The 17,729-nt window shown below is 38.8% G+C and overlaps 1 protein-coding gene and 1 pseudogene across 1 annotated transcript in view; both read left to right on the top strand.

Moving 5' to 3' along the window:
* The first annotated feature begins 4,298 nt into the window (after nt 1-4,298).
* Nucleotides 4,299-4,416, top strand: LOC124561037 (annotated as a pseudogene).
* Nucleotides 4,417-7,684: 3,268 nt separating this feature from the next.
* Nucleotides 7,685-17,729, top strand: part of LOC124601302 (probable Rho GTPase-activating protein CG5521) — a 253,206-nt gene continuing 243,161 nt past the window's right edge. The window contains exon 1 of the mRNA XM_047136237.1: nt 7,685-7,920. Coding sequence (XP_046992193.1) covers nt 7,815-7,920 — 106 coding nt within the window. The 5' untranslated portion in view covers nt 7,685-7,814. The remainder of the gene's footprint in view (nt 7,921-17,729) is intronic.

The following is a 17,729-nucleotide window of genomic DNA, read 5'->3' on the forward strand; positions in this document are numbered from 1 at the left end:
ATTCATCTAGAGACAATGTACATTGCATCTGTGATGTCGTCATAAAATACACACACACACAAACATTATGTGTATATATGTACAATATTCTATGCCATACAAAGGTGGTAATGTGGGCAGTCCCTACATACTGTCACATTCAAAATTATACATACAACTTTGATTAGCTAATGAAAACTGCCTCCTTTATCATATTATCCGACAGCTCTGGGACCTTTTGAATATCAGGCAGACAGATTACCTGTCACTGACAATATTTAACATCTTGTGTAAAGCGCCATCAAGACACAGACAACTGCAGTAAACGAAGAAGTAACAGAATGGTGTTTCTTAGGATTAAAAATTAGGGTTTAATGGTTGGGGCAATTGTACATGACATTATATTAGCGTATTACCAACAAAAAGGGAAGTAGACGCCCAAAAAATGCCTGAAAAGATGCTCTGGACCACAGATTAAACAGGAATTGACATTTCCCATGAAAAGGAAGGATTCTTTAAATAGAAATAATATGAGGGAAAACTGGTAAATAGTTTTCCCTTAAAGACGAGTAGACCTATATATTATCTGCATTTATCGTAAATTCACTCGGTTTTTGGGTTTACTAACAACTATAATTAACTATGTATGATGGGCAAACATCTATTAGGCGCACTACAAATGTAGTGGTGTGGACATGTTGAGAATGTGGATCTCACGGGGAGCGTGCAAGGGATAAGTCCCTGCAGACGCACTATCCTCTCTCCCCGCGGTGGCTCAGATGGATAGAGCGTCTGCCATGTAAGCAGGAGATCCCGGGTTCGAGTCCCAGTCAGGGCACACATTTTCAACATGTCCCCAATGAAGTACATAAACGCCTGTCTGCAGCTAGGGTGTCCATTTAATTATCATTTCAACTATAATTAACATGAAAACGTTTTAGGAAACTAGTAATTTCTACCATATGTTTTTATGTTGCTCTGGCCATTGTGGCCGAGCGGTTCTAGGCGCTTCAGTCTGGAACCGCGCGACTGCTACGGTTGCAGGTTCGAATCCTACCTCGGGCATGGATGTGTGTGATGTTCCTAGGTTAGTTCGGTTTAAGTATTTCTAAGTTCTAGGGGACTGATGACCTCAGATGTTAAGTCCCATAGTGCTCAGTGCTATTTTATGTTGCCTTAATAGATATCTTGTTGTGTATCTGCTTCAATTCTTATAGGGAATTACCTACTTTTTAGTTCAACAGATTAAAAGATAATAAGTAGATTTAATTTAAAATTCTTTGTTCACTGCCTTGTAGTACATTGCACCAGTAAAAATGCACCCCCACTGTGAATGCTGTTCCCAAACACGGGAAGAGTTGGTTGACATTCATAAGCAGCTGGAAATCGCCCTGACTACTGTCAAACGATTGACAGCTACTGTGAACTGGTGTGTTGGAAGAGGCTCCCAAGAGTCATGTACCTGAGATACCTGTGCCAGAGGTACCTCAAGTACTATCCTCTCCTGTGGTTACTGTCTCCTCTGCAGAAGGTACAGGGTATGTCATTACCCATCCACTTGACTACAAGTGGCGTGTCAATGGTAGATGTAGGCATCCTGCAAAAGGTGGATGGGGACCAGAGAAGACTGAGGTGTCGTACCGATCCCCGTAACCAACAAGTTTGAGATACTGTCTTTCACAAAACTGAGCCGGCATGACTCACTTCACCTGTTTCGGGGAAACCTGTATTATCCAGTGTCAGAGGAGGCAAACTCGAAAAGGTAGTGGTCTATTAATCATCAGCAATTGAAATTTATGGCGAATGACGGTACCCCTAGGAAAATGGTAGTAAGGGACACGAAAGGACGCCAGATGCACCCAGTCTGTATGCTTGGGGGCCTTATTCAACGTGTTGAAGAGGCTATTCCAGCAGCCATTGGGGGAACAGGATGTATCCAACTGCAAATTGTGGCACACGTTGGAAGAAATGATGCCTGTTATCTGTGCTCCAAAGGCATGCTTGGGTCATTCCAGCAACAGGCAGAGAAGATTGAGAAGATCAGCCTTGTGCATGGAGTTTCAACGAAGCTCACAATTTGCAGCTTTGTCCCCAGAGCTGATTGTGGCCCTTTAGTTCTGCTTAGAGTGGAAGGACTGGACCAAAGACCGAAAGTTCTCTGACAAGTTAGGCTGTGACTTCCTGTACTTACGTCATAGGGCTTAGAACTGTAGGATCCCCCTAAATAGGTAAGATGTGCACTACACATCAGAGGCTGCTACTCAGGTAAGCTGACTATGGGTGCATACAAGGTGTTTTTTTACATTAGGCGACTCTCCATCCAATTCAGATTACCATAGCTACAGGAAACCATGAAGTATAAGTGTAAACTCAAAAGAAATACCTCCTACAGGTTAGAGTATTAAAATTCTAATGGTAAACTGCTGAAGCATTCGTAACAAAGTGCCAGAGTATGAAGCGCTATTGAAAGCAGTGAAGCTCACATAATACTAGGTACAGAAAGCTGGCTGAAATCTGAGATTGGTAGAAGATAGATCTGTGGGGAAAATTTAAGTGTATATCGTTTGACAGAGCACTGAAAGACCTGAGTCGAAACAAGGCCCCTGGAGTAGACAATATTCCATTGGAACTACTGACGGCCGTGGGAGAGCCAGTCCTGACAAAACTCTACCATCTGGTGAGCAAGATGTATGAAACAGGCGAAATACCCTCAGGCTTCAAGAAGAATATCAGTTTAATAAGTCACAGCTGCAAAATACTAACACGAATTCTTTACAGACGAATGGAAAAACTAGTAGAAGCCAACCTCGGGGAAGATCAGTTTGGATTCCGTAGAAACACTGGAACACGTGAGGCAATACTGACCTTATGACTTATCTTAGAATAAAGATTAAGGAAAGGCAAACCTACGTTTCTAGCATTTGTAGACTTAGAGAAAGCTTTTGACAATGTTGACTGGAATACTCTCTTTCAAATTCTGAAGGTGGCAGGGGTAAAATACAGGGAGCGAAAGGCTATTTACAATTTATGCAGAAACCAGATGGCAGTTATAAGAGTCGAGGGACATGAAAGGGAAGCAGTGGTTGGGAAGGGAGTAAGACAGAGTTGTAGCCTCTCCCCGATGTTGTTCAACCTGTATATTGAGCAAGCAGTAAAGGAAACAAAAGAAAAAATCGGAGTAGGTATTAAAATTCATGGAGAACAAATAAAAACTTTGAGGTTCACCAATGTCATTGTTATTCTGTCAGAGACAGCAAAGGACTTGGAAGAACAGTTGAATGGAATGGACAGTGTCTTGAAAGGAGGATATAAGATGAACATCAACAAAAGCAAAACAAGGATAATCGAATGTAGTCTAATTAAGTCGGGTGATGCTGAGGAAATTAGATTAGGAAATGAGGCACTTAAAGTAGTAAAGGAGTTTTGCTATTTGGGGAGCAAAATAACTGATGATGGTCGAAGTAGAGAGGATATGAAATGTAGGCTGGCAATGGCAAGGAAAGCGTTTCTGAAGAAGAGAAATTTGTTAACATCCAGTATTGATTTAAGTGTCAGGAAGTCATTTCTGAAAGTATTCGTATGGAGTGTAGCCATGTATGGAAGTGAAACATGGACGATAAATAGTTTGGACAAGAAGAGAATAGAAGCTTTCGAAATGTGGTGCTACAGAAGAATGCTGAAGATTAGGTGGGTAGATCACATAACTAATGAGGAAGTATTGAATAGGATTGGGGAGAAGAGAAGTTTGTGGCACAACTTGACCAGAAGAAGGGATCGGTTGGTAGGACATGTTCTGAGGCATGAAGGGATCACCAATTTAGTATTGGAGGGCAGCGTGGAGGGTAAAAATCGTAGAGGGAGACCAAGAGATGAATACACTAAGCAGATTCAGAAGGATGTAGGTTGCAGTAGGTACTGGGAGATGAAAAAGCTTGCACAGGATAGAGTAGCATGGAGAGCTGCATCAAACCAGTCTCAGGACTGAAGACCACAACAACAACAACATCGAAAGGACAGGTAAACGGGAAATTGAGGTGGTGTATTTGTTGCAGTAGACAAGAAACTCAAATCCACCAAGACAGAAATTGAAGCTGCATGTGAGACTGTTTAGGCAAGACTCAGTATCAGAGATGGGTGTAAAAAGTTAATTGGATCCTTCTGTCGCCCACCAGACTCATCTCCTGATGTAATTGAAAACTTCAGAGAAAATCTCAGTTCCCATGTATGTTAAGTTCCCCAGTCATACTATAATCATTAGTGGAGACTTTAATCATCCAACAATAAATTGAGAAAATTACAGTTTTGTTAGTTATGGGGGTGGCTACGGCCTTGCCACAGTGGATACACCGGTTCCCGTGAGATCACCGAAGTTAAGCGCTGTCGGGCGTGGTCGGCACTTGGATGGGTGACCATCCAGGCTGCCATGCACTGTTGCCATTTTTCGGGGTGCACTCAGCCTCGTGGTGCCAATTGAGGAGCTACTCGACCGATTAGTAGCGGCTTTGGTAAAGAATACCATCATAAAGACCGGGAGAGCATTGTGCTGACCCCAAACCCCTCCTATCCGCATCCTCCACTGAGGATGACAAGGCGGTCGGATGGTCCCGGTAGGCCACTCGTGGCCTGAAGACAGAGTGCTTAGTTATGGGGGTGATAAGACATCTTATGAAACTTTGCTAAATGCCTTCTCTGAAAACTAACTTCAACAGATAGTTAGGAACCTCACTCATGATGAAAATTTGTTGGAGCTAATGTCAACAAACAGAACTGACCTCTCTGAGGACATCCACATCGAAACTGGGATCAGCGACCACGATGCAGTTGTGGCAACAAAGATTATCGAAGTGCAAAGAACAACTAAAATAAGCAGAAAGATTTTGTATGTTTTGTAAACTGCATAAAAAATCAATGAGGAACTTGAAACGTTCAGCACAGGTCAGGAGCATGTCAAGGAACTCTGGATCAAGTTTAAGACAATAATTGACCACACATTGGATAGATATGCACCCAGTAGAACAGTTCATAATGGGTGGGAACCTCCATGATACTCAGTCACTGTAAAGAAACTTCTAAAGAAACAGAGATTACTGCATAATGGATGTAAAACACAGTGTAGAGCTCTAAACAGAGAGGTGCTGAATGAAACGCTTTTGGTTGTCAAGAGAGCAATGTGTGATGCCTTCAGTGACTACTGTAGCAGAATATTGTCAAATGACATTTCACAAAATCCAAAGAGATTCTGGTCATATGTGAAGGCTGTTAGTGATACCAAATTTGGTGTCCACCCCCTAGGGAATGAGAAGGAACTGAAATTGAGGGTAGCAAAACACAAGCTAAAATTCTGAACTCCGTTTTTAAATGTTCCTTTACAAAAGAAAACCCAGCAGAATTTTCCTAATTTAATCCTCGTCCCACTGAAAACAGAAATGAAATAAATATTAGTGTTGAGAGACAGCTGAAACCGTTAAAACTGAGCAAGGCTCTAGGCCCTGATGGAATCCCTATCAGATTCTACACCGAATTTGCAGCTGGGTTAGCTCCTCTCCTCACTATAATCTATCACAGATCCATCAAACAAAAAGCCACGCTGAGTTCTTGAAAAAAGGCACAGATCACATCAATCTAAAAGAAGGGTAGTAGAAGTAATCCAAAAAACTACCATCCAATATCCTTGACATCAATTTGTTGTAGAATCTTAGAACATATTCGGAGCTCAAACTTAATATCTTAAACAGAATGACCTCCTCAATGCCAACCAGTGTGGTTTCCGAAAACATCGATCTTGTGAAACCCATCTCGCTCTTCTCTCACATGACATAGTGAAAGCTTTGGATCAAAGCAGCCAGTTAGATGCAGTGTTTCTTGATTTCCAAAAAGCAGTTGATTCAGTACCACAGCTACACTTATTGCCAAAAGTACAATCATATGCGGTATCCAGTGAAATTTGTGACTTGATTGAGGTCTTTTTGGTAGGGAGGACGCAGCATGTTATCTTGGATGAAGAGTCATCGTCAGATGTAGAAGTAACTTCTTGTGTGCTCAGGGAAGTGTGCTGGGATGCTTGCTGTTCATGTGTGTTAATGACCTTGCAGACAATATTAATAGTAACCTCAGACTTCTTGCAGATGATTCAGTTATCTGTAGTGATGTGCTATCTGAAAGAAGCTACATAAATATTCAGTCAGATGTTAATAAGATTTAAAAGTGATGCAGAGAGTGGCAACTTGCTCTAAATATGGTACAAAACTTTGTAGGGTTATGAAATGGAATGATTACATAGTTTCAGGCATGGGTAAAAGCACTTAGTAGATTTCAGTTTATTGGTAAAATACTGCGGAAAGGCAGTCAGTCTACAAAAGAGATTGCTTGCAAATCACTTGTGCGAGCCATCCTAGAACATTGCTCAAGTGTGTGGGACCTGTACGTGATAGGACAAACAGGGGATATTGAATCTACACAGAGAAGAGCAGCATGAATAGTCACAGGTTCGTTTAATGATAGGAGAGGGTCCTAAAGATACTGAAGGAACTGAAATGGCAGACTCTCGAAAACAGACGTAAACTATCCAGAGAGATCTACTGACAAAGTTCCAAGAACAGGCCTTAAAAGATTACTATAGGAATAAGCTACAACCCCCTGCATATCACTCACAAGGGATCGTGAGGATAAGATTAGAATAATTACTGTATGCACAGAGTCATTCAAACAATCACTATTACCGCGGTCCATACGTAAATGGGCCAGGAAGAAATCCTAATAACTGGTACAATAGGACATACCCTCTGCCATGCACCTCACGGTAGCTTGCAGAGTATAAGTATAGATGAAGATAACATTGTTTCTTATAGATGTTCAGGGCAAGAGACATAGAATTTCTATCCCTCTGATCAGTATTGATCAACAAAGATGAAGTTGAAGAGATGTTAAAGAAGAATAGAAAAAATTGTTAGTGTTCGTCGGATCGCAGAACAGAATTATTGTTGGAAGTGCAGGAAGAAGGGAAGAATTCTTGACTTGAAGACAGAGAAAGCATTGGAAGTCAATAGGTGCAACTGTCGTCTGACTAAAATAAAATTCAGTTTATGGTACATTGTAATACAATATCGGAAAACTGAGATGAGGAGTCAGGATAGGGTCGATGAAAAACTGTTTCGTTCCATAGGAGTCTTGAAAAATTCCAGTCGACTTCCATGTACGTAAGAATAATGAAGTGAAAACGGATCGAATAGCGGTTGTGAGACAGGAGAAATCACAACAAAATTATTCTGAAAGGGAGAAAAATGATTTAAAACGAACGAAGCGTTGCCCTGAGCCACCGTAGATTAATGTCACAAGGAAAAGGGGAAACTGAGTCGTTTTCGGCAACGTTAATGATTCATGTAGGAACCATTCCATGTCAGTGAAGAATGGAAAGATACTTCAAAATTTTAATTTTTCGGATGTTAAATATGTTACCACTAGCAACAAGACAGAGAGAAATAATTCACTAAAACCATGAACAAGAAAATGGTTGATACTTACTTACGTATTTTCTCTTTTACAACTGGAAGGAGGGGAACAGTTTATCATAAAAAGTATTAATTATAGTGGTCTATGCACCATCAGAAGCTATACCATTGGAGCGCCTTCTATACGCGGCCGAGTTCAGTGCTGTCAAAGGGACGCACATCTACGTAGCTTTTTATAGATGACAGTGCAGAGGAAACAAACTAGGAGGTGGTAGGAAGGTGGGAGAGGTTTATCATGTGCGTGTGTTACTCGATGCTGTGTTCATTTATTGTTGATTTTGGATAATGTATGTTCGGAGTAATTACTGCAGACTTTCGTGAAGAAACATGTTCAGCAAAAAAATTCACGCAGACGTCAAGAAGTCGACTCAGAAAGTCCAGGATTTGAAGAAAGATTCTGCTACACGTTTGAAGCATCTCAGAATTGTACTGGGTAAGTACAGGAGGGACAGAGGTTTCGTCTGGCTAGACCAGTACAGTGTTTTGCCTGGAGCACCTTCACAGTTACACAGGAACAACTATTTGTTAAGATCGTTGTTTCAGCTCTTCAGGGACGCTGTATCATACATAGTGCAATAAATTCTCAGATTATTAACATCTTGTAAATTCATTAGTGTCACACCACCCTACTTGAGAATGTTAGCACAGACGTTTCGACAGTTAACAATGATCCGAGCTGATGCAGCATTTATTGTTATTGGTGAAACTTGTTTTCGTCGGTCTATTTATTGCTGGAATGTTGCATGTCACTAACATATAAACGTCATCAGGCGTAGCCCTGTGATTGTTTTTGATATGTCATTTAATGCAGATTTCTTGTTTTGTTCCATAAACTTCATCAGGCGTAGCACTGTGATTGTTTTTTGACATTTAATGCGACTTTTCTGTTTCGTATTATCCTCAGCCGTTATCATCAACCTTGAATCCTTCAATCGTGATAAAACATGATTTATTGCCGCCGCCGCCGCCCCCCCCCCCCCTCTCCGCCTCCCCCTCTTTTCCGTGGCGATTGAGCAAATTTCGAATGGGGAGAAGGACATTCAGTGTTTCTCATCTCACTTGACTGCTCCCTAACAAATTTTCAGTAGTTTTATTTATTTGACTAGTTTATTGGAAAGATACACCCTCTCTCACCATTTTTCATTTATTTATATGTTTGTCACTTCATACATTATCAAGGTAGAAGTAATGGAGAAGTGTAAGCCAGTTTTGAGGTCTCGAGAGACTTGTTTCTTGAATACAGAACTGAGAAACTGTGATGCGAAAAGATTTACATTTCTGTTTGGATTTCTTATTGTTCACATAAAGCAGTGCAAATAGGGAATTCTGTAGAAGTGAGTGCAAAATCATACCCTATTATAGATGACATTTACATTAAGCTTAATTAGTGACAGCATTTCTGCATTCAGTCAGTGAGATATAGTTCTCTAGCTTTCATATCTGTGAAAGTGTGGTATTGGTTTTTTCTTGTTGCTGTGTCCGTAAAATGGATGTAAGTGTGTAATTATATCATGTTATTGGTTGTAGTTGATATCGTCTCTGACATACCACCATAATTGTAACTGTTCTAACATACTGGTTAAAACTATTAAGGAAATTAACACTAGCATGGAAGGTTGCCCATGTTTTTGTTCACAGTTGAGAAACATTGAAGGATATAAACACTATTAAAACTTATCCATGCTAGCCTTGTTTATTTCATAGAATTTGTTTCTGATGTTTTTAGTAAACATGCCTATTTTGGAGATCAGTGACATTATTGTTGATGAGTATTGCATGTAAAAGAGTTCGTAAGCTATTTATTATGTTTTTGGGCTATTTATTTTATCTATTTATTTGTATATTCATTCACACGGGGATCATCTGAGAATTAAATAAGATATATTGTCATAATACGATGAAAAATAAATATGTATACACACATAAATATAAATGATGTGTTTACAAGATTGGACAGGTGCTCAACCTTGGCGTTGTTGAAGGGCTTACCATGGTGTTTGCGTGACATGATTTAGGAAAACTACAGAAAACGTAGATCAGTGTGGTTGAAAAGAGCCAAACTCCATCCTCCTGAATATGAGGTTGCCAGTGCATTAACAACTTCACTGCCTCATTTGGTTGGTCCCTAACGTACAGTGGTCTTTTATTCATACACAATTTACATATGATATTTTATAATGTAAAAAGAGTTTTGCTTCATTTCTACCAAGCGAGACGGCACAGTGATTAGCACACTGGACTCGCATTCGGGAGTTCCTTTTACGTCCTTCCATAATCCAAGGGGGCCGATGGCTTCGTTGTTTGGTCCCTTCCACCAAATCAGCCAATGAACCACCATTATTTCTTCACAGTTCTCTACACTGTTGCTGCACTCGCAGTGAACATCTACTAGTGACTACAGAACACAAACGTGCTGCCATGCCGCATGCATTCACTTCAGTGTGTGTGGAAAAAGACAAGTTAGATATATAACAACACTGAATAGCAGTGAAGTCAAGAATGGTTTTACAGTTCAATTTGATCCATGGGTGCACGTATTTGGAATGACTTTGATATAAGCAAAAACATTGACAGCAATTTTATGTCATTGGCTGAGAGAAAAATGAAGTAAACCTGCTTACTTATGAAATACAGGCCTGCTTAGTGGATATTGCACATTGCACAAACATACCTTCATTTCCCCTTGCAAATTCAAACTACTACATTAAATATTTAATGTAAGTTTGGAGAATATAAAGAGAACCTCTTAAAGTTCAATATTGATGTATTTTTTATGCCCCTGTAGAATCTGTTCTAGAATTTTTTGCCACAGTACTTACTGGAATGTAGCAGGTTTCCTGTTTCATTAAATAGACTGGTAACTGTAGTGAATTTCACAAAGGTAGAATGTTAGCGCTTCTTTTTATGTGAAGTAAGGAGTGTCATAAAATAAGTATGATGGCTCGTAAAATGCAAATGGGATTATTTGCAGTTCGTGAGGCTTCCTTAATGTTTTCTCGTTGAGAAGATGATTTGGTATTTAGAATGTAAGACTCATGTGCAGAGATATCATACTATATTGAACATATTGGTGTAACATACATTCTTATCAGATTATGGTTATCATTGTTACAATCAAAATCTGTTGTTCCCTATTTTCCTGAATGTGTGTAGCTTTTGCTTTGGGGGTCGGAAGGGGAGGTGCGGGGGGCATGAGTGCAACAGTAAAACTGAATACAGTATCATTGCTGTCATATTTTAACTGTTTAGCAGTAGCTGTAGCTGTGTAAGGAAGTTGAGAATGTATATGAGGCAAAATGAGAGGAATAATTTCTTAATGGAGATATAGTCTAATTGTACTGCAGTTGATGGTTTGGGATCCCTTGCTCATTTAAGTCATCTTTTAAGAATACTCATTAGTGAAGAGTACTGTTATCGGTAACAACCTTTCTTGCTTTTTACAATATGCTGCTTCTGCTTTACATTTAACTGGTGTGATTGATTTGTTTATGCTGTCTTCAATTCATAGAAGACTTGGTAGCTGCTGCAGTACAGTTTTTGGTCTCCTTGATGATTCAGTTGTGTGATATACTTTTCCAAATACAGGTCATTTCTGGAATGTTTCCTATATGTTCCCATTTTGTACTTTTGTCCTTGTTGATTGATGTTTTTTTTTCATTGGTGCTTGTCTGATAACTGGTGAGTACGAATAGCGTGTTGATGCTTTCCGAGGTTGTAACTATTACTTTTAGGCTAGTTCATCACATTGTTCTTTTGAGTTTTCTTATCTGTGGATTCAGGTAGTTGTCACAGGATATCTATATGCTCAGTCCTGACCTGCTTCCTTTCTTTCATTTGTAGTTCACATTTCTTATGCTTCCTTGCTCTGACACTGTTGTGATGGTTAGTAACCCTAATGCCGATTTTATTGAATTGTCATATTATGTAGTACTGACACTTTTGCCTCATGACATTCATCAGGGAATTATCATAGTTATTTTCCAGGTACGACAAATTATTATTTAAAAATTTTTTATAGTTAAAACTGGTATCCTAAATAAAAAGCTATAAAAATGACAGCAAAAGGAATATTATTTTTACTATAAAAAATTCTTTCTGTTCCTGTGCCAGCAGTAGTACTTCTGCCATATGTATAACATATTTGTCACTAAAGAGCTTCCAACTTTATAAGGTGGACAGACAAGTGTACTGATTGTTGATGTGTATGCTATTGGTTTTCAGTGCTACATTTTAACTTCATATGTTTTAGTTATGATTAAAAAACACTTATTGTTGGACATTTTAAATGTGTTTAATGAAGTATAATGTATTGGAAAACTTTAATATAGACAGGCGGTTACATATTGTAGAACTTGAGAAAAGTCAGCAGAAACTTCTGTAACAAAAATATAAATTTCAGGTTTTTGCCTTCCATAGAAGTAGTCTAAAGAAGGCGTCTCTCAAGATTCAAACCTTTTTTTTTTTTAAATTTACTGTTGAGTTTTCCTACAAGTATTTGTTAATTAAGGGAACTTCTTTACTATTTCATATCATGATTATTATCAATTTATTTATTGGGGCTGACCAGAATCACATTAAGCCTAGTTGACATAAGCAGTGAGGTCTCCTTCCTCTGTGCCCATAATTCCTCATTACTGTTGACCCGACTTGTTTGCGGTCCTCTGTCAATGGAGCAGTGCACCTAGTTTTCAGCTGTTCATTTTGTTTTATTGTGGTTGTCACTGTAGTTTTTGGAAGAGGTATCTGTCAAAAGGAACTTTGTTTTATATTTCTAATGTTGGAGGTCTTATTTAGTTACTGTAAATCAGGCCAGTATTATTGTTAATCTTATTGGCTGTTTTAGCTACCTAAACAAAGTTCACACACGAATCATTCAGTTAACTGTCTTACAGTAGTGTATTTTTGTGTGAATCACACCTTCACGTTAACGTTGTCAGATGATTGTTGAATGATTTGCGAGTAACAAAATGTGATATTCGAAAACAGTAAACAGAATGTCATTTAAATTTCCATGATAATAAACAAATGTATGCAATGATGCCATCTCTTGCAAATAAGCATTTCGTTCCACATTTTTTGTTGGTCTACCAAGCAGGAACCAGTGCGTTCTGTCTTGGAATAGCTAGTTAGTCAGAAGAGTGGGAAAAAGCCTCACTGATTGATCATTACAGTGCTGCTGTAGATCACAGGCATGTTTTGACTTGATATGGGAAACAAATCTCCTAACACCGTCTACAGTGGTTTGCATATGTCTCCAAAGTCGACACTTTTTGAACAATTGACCGAAAGTTACACATCTGATTTACATTAGAAAGATCAGGTTAAATTGTGGAAAAGTTAAGGAGTTGTGGATGTTAGGGTTGACGGAGAGTAACTGTTACCAGGAACACACTGCAGTTCTAAACTGTCTTTGATCTTGCGTAGGATTTTCTGTTTTGTGAATGGTCTTTTGGCATTAGATCCATGTTTTTAACAAGCAAGCTTACAACTGTTATCCAGCATTTACAGTTAAATTTTCCACAGTTTTTATGCTGGAATGATTCTCGTAGAGAGACTGTCGTCACTTTTCTGACCAGTGCTCATCTAAATGAGGTAAAGCCAATCTCCATTGACTTTGATGTTGATGTGATCATTTTATTATTTATTCATTTATGTACCCAAGGATCATCTCACATTGATTTAGGATTTATCATAGTAATATAGGTTGCTTATAAATTACCCCCAGTTCCTGAGAGGAGCCCCATGAAAAACAAATGATCATAGGACAATGAAACTTTATGAAAGCATTCGTGAGGACATGCAGAAGAGAAATAATGAATAAAGCATTGAAAGAAACACATTTTAATTTGCAAACGTTGCTCAATGTCATAACAGCTTGGAACCGCACTAAAGATAACATTTCACATTTGTTCCGAGCAACTTTTTGAACAAGGGACCATGGAATGCTCAGCTGTTGTGATAGCTTGGGCACTCCTCAAGGATCGCACATTGTGTCCAGCATTCACAGCCATGGCAATAGTAACTTCTTCAACAATTTGTGGCACAATTGACCTTTGGCTTCTCCAGAGAAATATCGAAATTGCCAGTTAACTTGAGCTTCAGAATCCTTCAGTCCTGGAGCAGTTAGAGGATCTCTCTGTATTCCTTTAATGTGTCGATACGCAGAAAGAGCATAATACTATTGCTGTTGATTTGATAAAACATTTTTACGAATATAGCTCTGGTCACAGACTGAAAATGTAATGCACACTGATGCTTGTGTTTAAACTCTGTGTTGCCATACCATTACAGGCACCTAACTGCAAGTCATGATACTAACACTACTAGCAATGCAAATCCTGCATCACTCAGTCTGAACATGATTCCTATAAAGTTGGGTAACCATACGGGAAATAGTTTTCTGTGTACACTAGCACAAGTAGTGAATGTTTATTTATATCCACCCAGTATAACGAAAGTAATTAACTCAAAATACACACACACACACACACACACACACACACACACACACACACACACACACAGAATATATAAGCATGCTTTTATGAGGATAGGATATGTGGTCAGCCTGGCCTTGATGAAGAAACCATCCCAGCATTTGCACCCCAGATAACTTTATAATAAGAATATACTTCTGCTTTTCATTGTTGCACACACAAAGGACACTTGCTGTTGATTCTTGGACCGTGAACTTGCAGCCTTAGCCCTTGCATTAACTCCAGTCTGTTTTCTCTAACCATGCTTATTTTTCATGACAGGGATTTAGATTGCTTCATAGTATTTTTTTAAATACTATCTAGCTTAATAAGGCAGACAAGGCATTTTGCAGATGTTCGAAAAGTAGCTGTTTAATATTCTTTCGCAAACTGGTAAAACACTACCTATCTGAATAGGTATTGTACTTGAGTCCTATGGTGCATAGGAAGGACTTTGAGCAAATGATTACCACACACATATATGGATCTATAAAAACAGGAAACTTCTTAGCCACTTCCAGTGTCTGTCCCAGAGAGAACATTGGCTGTGCATTACTTTGCTTTACTACCAGGTTTCTTCTGTGGGCTTTCAGGTTGTAGGTTTCCTGTCTAACCTAGTGATGACCTGCAATTATGTTTGGAGCCATAACACTGCCAGGTAGTTACAGGTGTGGGGCTTCCAGTTACATTTTATGGTCAATAAATGTGGTTTCCTCCCTAAAGTTGTTTTATACTTCCTCACAAAGTGCAAATGTCACATGTTTGAGTCTTGTCAAGTACAAGTTTTAAGATCTAGGAAGTTTCCATATTAACAGTGTAAGGTCCATAGTAAGGGGACCTGTTCAGTGTTTCCTCTTTGTAGAGAAATTTTCCCTCGTGAAACCTGAGTTTCTCCTAGCATACAAAATGTTCAAAAAGCTTACAGGAATGCAGTCGAGTGACATCTTCGACAACTGCTGATATCTCAATGGGTGAACATTCCATTATTTTCAGGATATGGATGCAGTGAAAGAGCGCTGTACAAAACAATTTAAATCCTCAATAGGTAGGGCTACACCAACAGAAGACCATTTCTGCAGAAGCTGTATCATGGTTCTTGGTCAGCACAGCCCCACCACCCTACTGCAGTGTACAGTGCTCTCTTGTAATGCAACCTTGAAGCTGATAGGGTGTTCACATGTTGAAATGTTGGAGGTTGTTGAAGACATCACTCAGTGGCATTCCTGTAAGTTTGAAGTTTCTCTCTGTACTTCTCTTCTGACCATGTCATTTGTATCTGACAATTGGGTTAGGGGAAGAGTTAGAGGAATATGCAAAAAATATTGGCTTTGAAAAATTGACAGAGAAATCTGTGTGTGTCTTGCTTTCTTGACTTGAAATTAAGGAGCAGCGTTGTATCTGACAATTGGGTTAGGGGAAGAGTTAGAGGAATATGCAAAAAATATTGGCTTTGAAAAATTGACAGAGAAATCTGTGTGTGTCTTGCTTTCTTGACTTGAAATTAAGGAGCAGCGTTGGAGTGTTAAAATAAGGTTACATTCCTAGTGTTTGTTTTCTGATAATAAACTTAATGGTTGCTGTGCTGAAGGAATTTGAAATTTTGCTTTCTGAATGCATTTATTTAAAAATGTTTGTAGCAATTACGGTGAAGAGACACGTGTGATAAATTCTTTGTGTGATTCCCAGCTGTTTATGGTTGCACATTTTGCAAGTCTGTTAGGCCACTGGAGGGGGGGGGAGGGGGGGAGGGAAGTGCAGTCCACTGTTATACTAGCTGCATGTACACTTAAGATCAGCCCAATTCACTCACTTTACATTGTATTAGGAGCCCATACTTGCTGTTACCAACATCTCCTCGAGATTCAACAACAGTGAATTCTGTGTTGTAGGTGGCTGAAAGATGTGCTATGGCTTGCCCATCCAGGAACAGTTTCCGAGTTACCATCTGTGAACAAGATTCATGCAATGAGTTGCTTTCCAGAAAATTTTGTGGCGAATATTAATATTTTACACAGAGATGTAGTAAATTACTAACTTGACTGTTTAGGAGGGTCTGAACGGTTTTAGGTTTGATAAATTTTAGAAAATTAAGTGTGGAAAAAATGACTGTACATTGTTATCGGTAAATATTTAGATGAGGGTCACCATTTTAATCTGATGTATGACAATATTTGAAAATTTGACCACACCACTGACTGTTATTTTCTTTGACACTATCTAGAGAAATGATCCTGTATCCTGCTCCTCTAATCTGGCCTCTTTGTCAAAGAGTCTATCCTCTTTAGTGAAGACCAGCCTGTTTTCCTGGAGATTCCATTTAATGTGTTAGAGAGAGAAGATAATATTTAATTGCTCCAATTTTCTGAGTGGCCTCTAAACTTGAAAGGAAACACATCAAGCATCCTCCTTCTTCTTCTTCTTCTTCTTCTTCTTCTTCTTCTTCTTCTTTTTTTTTTTTTTTTTTTAAGTAGGTATGATGATCAGATCTGCTGGGGATTTTTCCAAGATTCCATTTTTGTCTGCAAACCTTATGTAGTTCATTTTTTGTTACTTTTTTGTAAACATTTTCTTTATACTGTTTCATTTTTGATTTCGGCTTCTTTTGCAAATATGGTGAAAATGGCCAATCTTGTTGAACATCTTTTGCTCTGGCATTGCTTCTCATAGGCAATTGCTTCTATTATTGTCCATTTCTTCTTAGAAAACTGACAAATTATCTCCTATCATTTACATCAATACCCATTTTTAAAAAAATTCTGTATAGTTTTGGCATGGCTTCTTTTTGTCTCCATATTTAATTATCCAGATTAAATTGCTTGACTTATTTACTTGCTTTCTCTGAGATCAGATGGTGTCAGTTCCTTCATTTTCCTCCTTATTGTATTGACTAAGATGCGCAACAGTGTCTTTAAGAAATATGATAGAAAAGTAATTGTTTTGAGGCCTATATTATGAAATGCTTTTCATTCTTTTGATTGGCCAATGAGAGGAGTTTTTCTGTAGCTGAAACTTCCACATAATTCATAACAGTTTTAACAAACAGGACTGCATTAACTGCATCAAGATTACAGTGTTTACCTATATCAAGTGTATAATAATAACAATATGAAAATTATAGTTGAGAACGAGGGGAACTTCTCATCGCACCCAACCCCCCCCCCCCCCCCCCCCCCTATCATCTCATTTTAGTGGTGAAATGGCACAGTGGGTAGCCAGTCAAAAACTGAACACAGATCAAGCATGAAAACAGAGAGGTGTACTGGACTGTGAAAAAAGAAGAAAACTAGAAACAGCAAATGGTCCAACCTCAAGATGTGCAACAGCGAGCAGATTACAAGATAACTCTGGCGTCATGGTTCTGTGGTAACACTGTTGGACTGCAAAGTGGAAGATCCGTGTTCAGATCTTGCACCCCCTCCCTTTTATTTAACAAAATTATGACCTACTCTGTCTGTAGTCTCGGCAATTGGGCAATTGTCACACTATACATTGGTTATAGAATATGAATCGTGTGGTAAGAATATATTGTCGTAAGTAAATGTGATGTATTGTGAGAGCAGGCGAGTTACCCTATAGACCTGTCACAGAAATAAAAACGACAAATAAACGAGTGTAAACTATATTACAGCAAAGGAATTCAAGAGTCAAATCATCCAAAATGGAAGTCAAGAGGCATAAATGTGGTACTTGTGTAGAAGAAAGGAGGTTCGTACATCTGGAGGTCATGAGACTATTCAAGTTTGCTCAATGTTGCACATCTTAAATG

This window comes from Schistocerca americana, chromosome 1, assembly GCF_021461395.2.
Source record: "Schistocerca americana isolate TAMUIC-IGC-003095 chromosome 1, iqSchAmer2.1, whole genome shotgun sequence".
Taxonomy (NCBI): domain Eukaryota; kingdom Metazoa; phylum Arthropoda; class Insecta; order Orthoptera; family Acrididae; genus Schistocerca; species Schistocerca americana.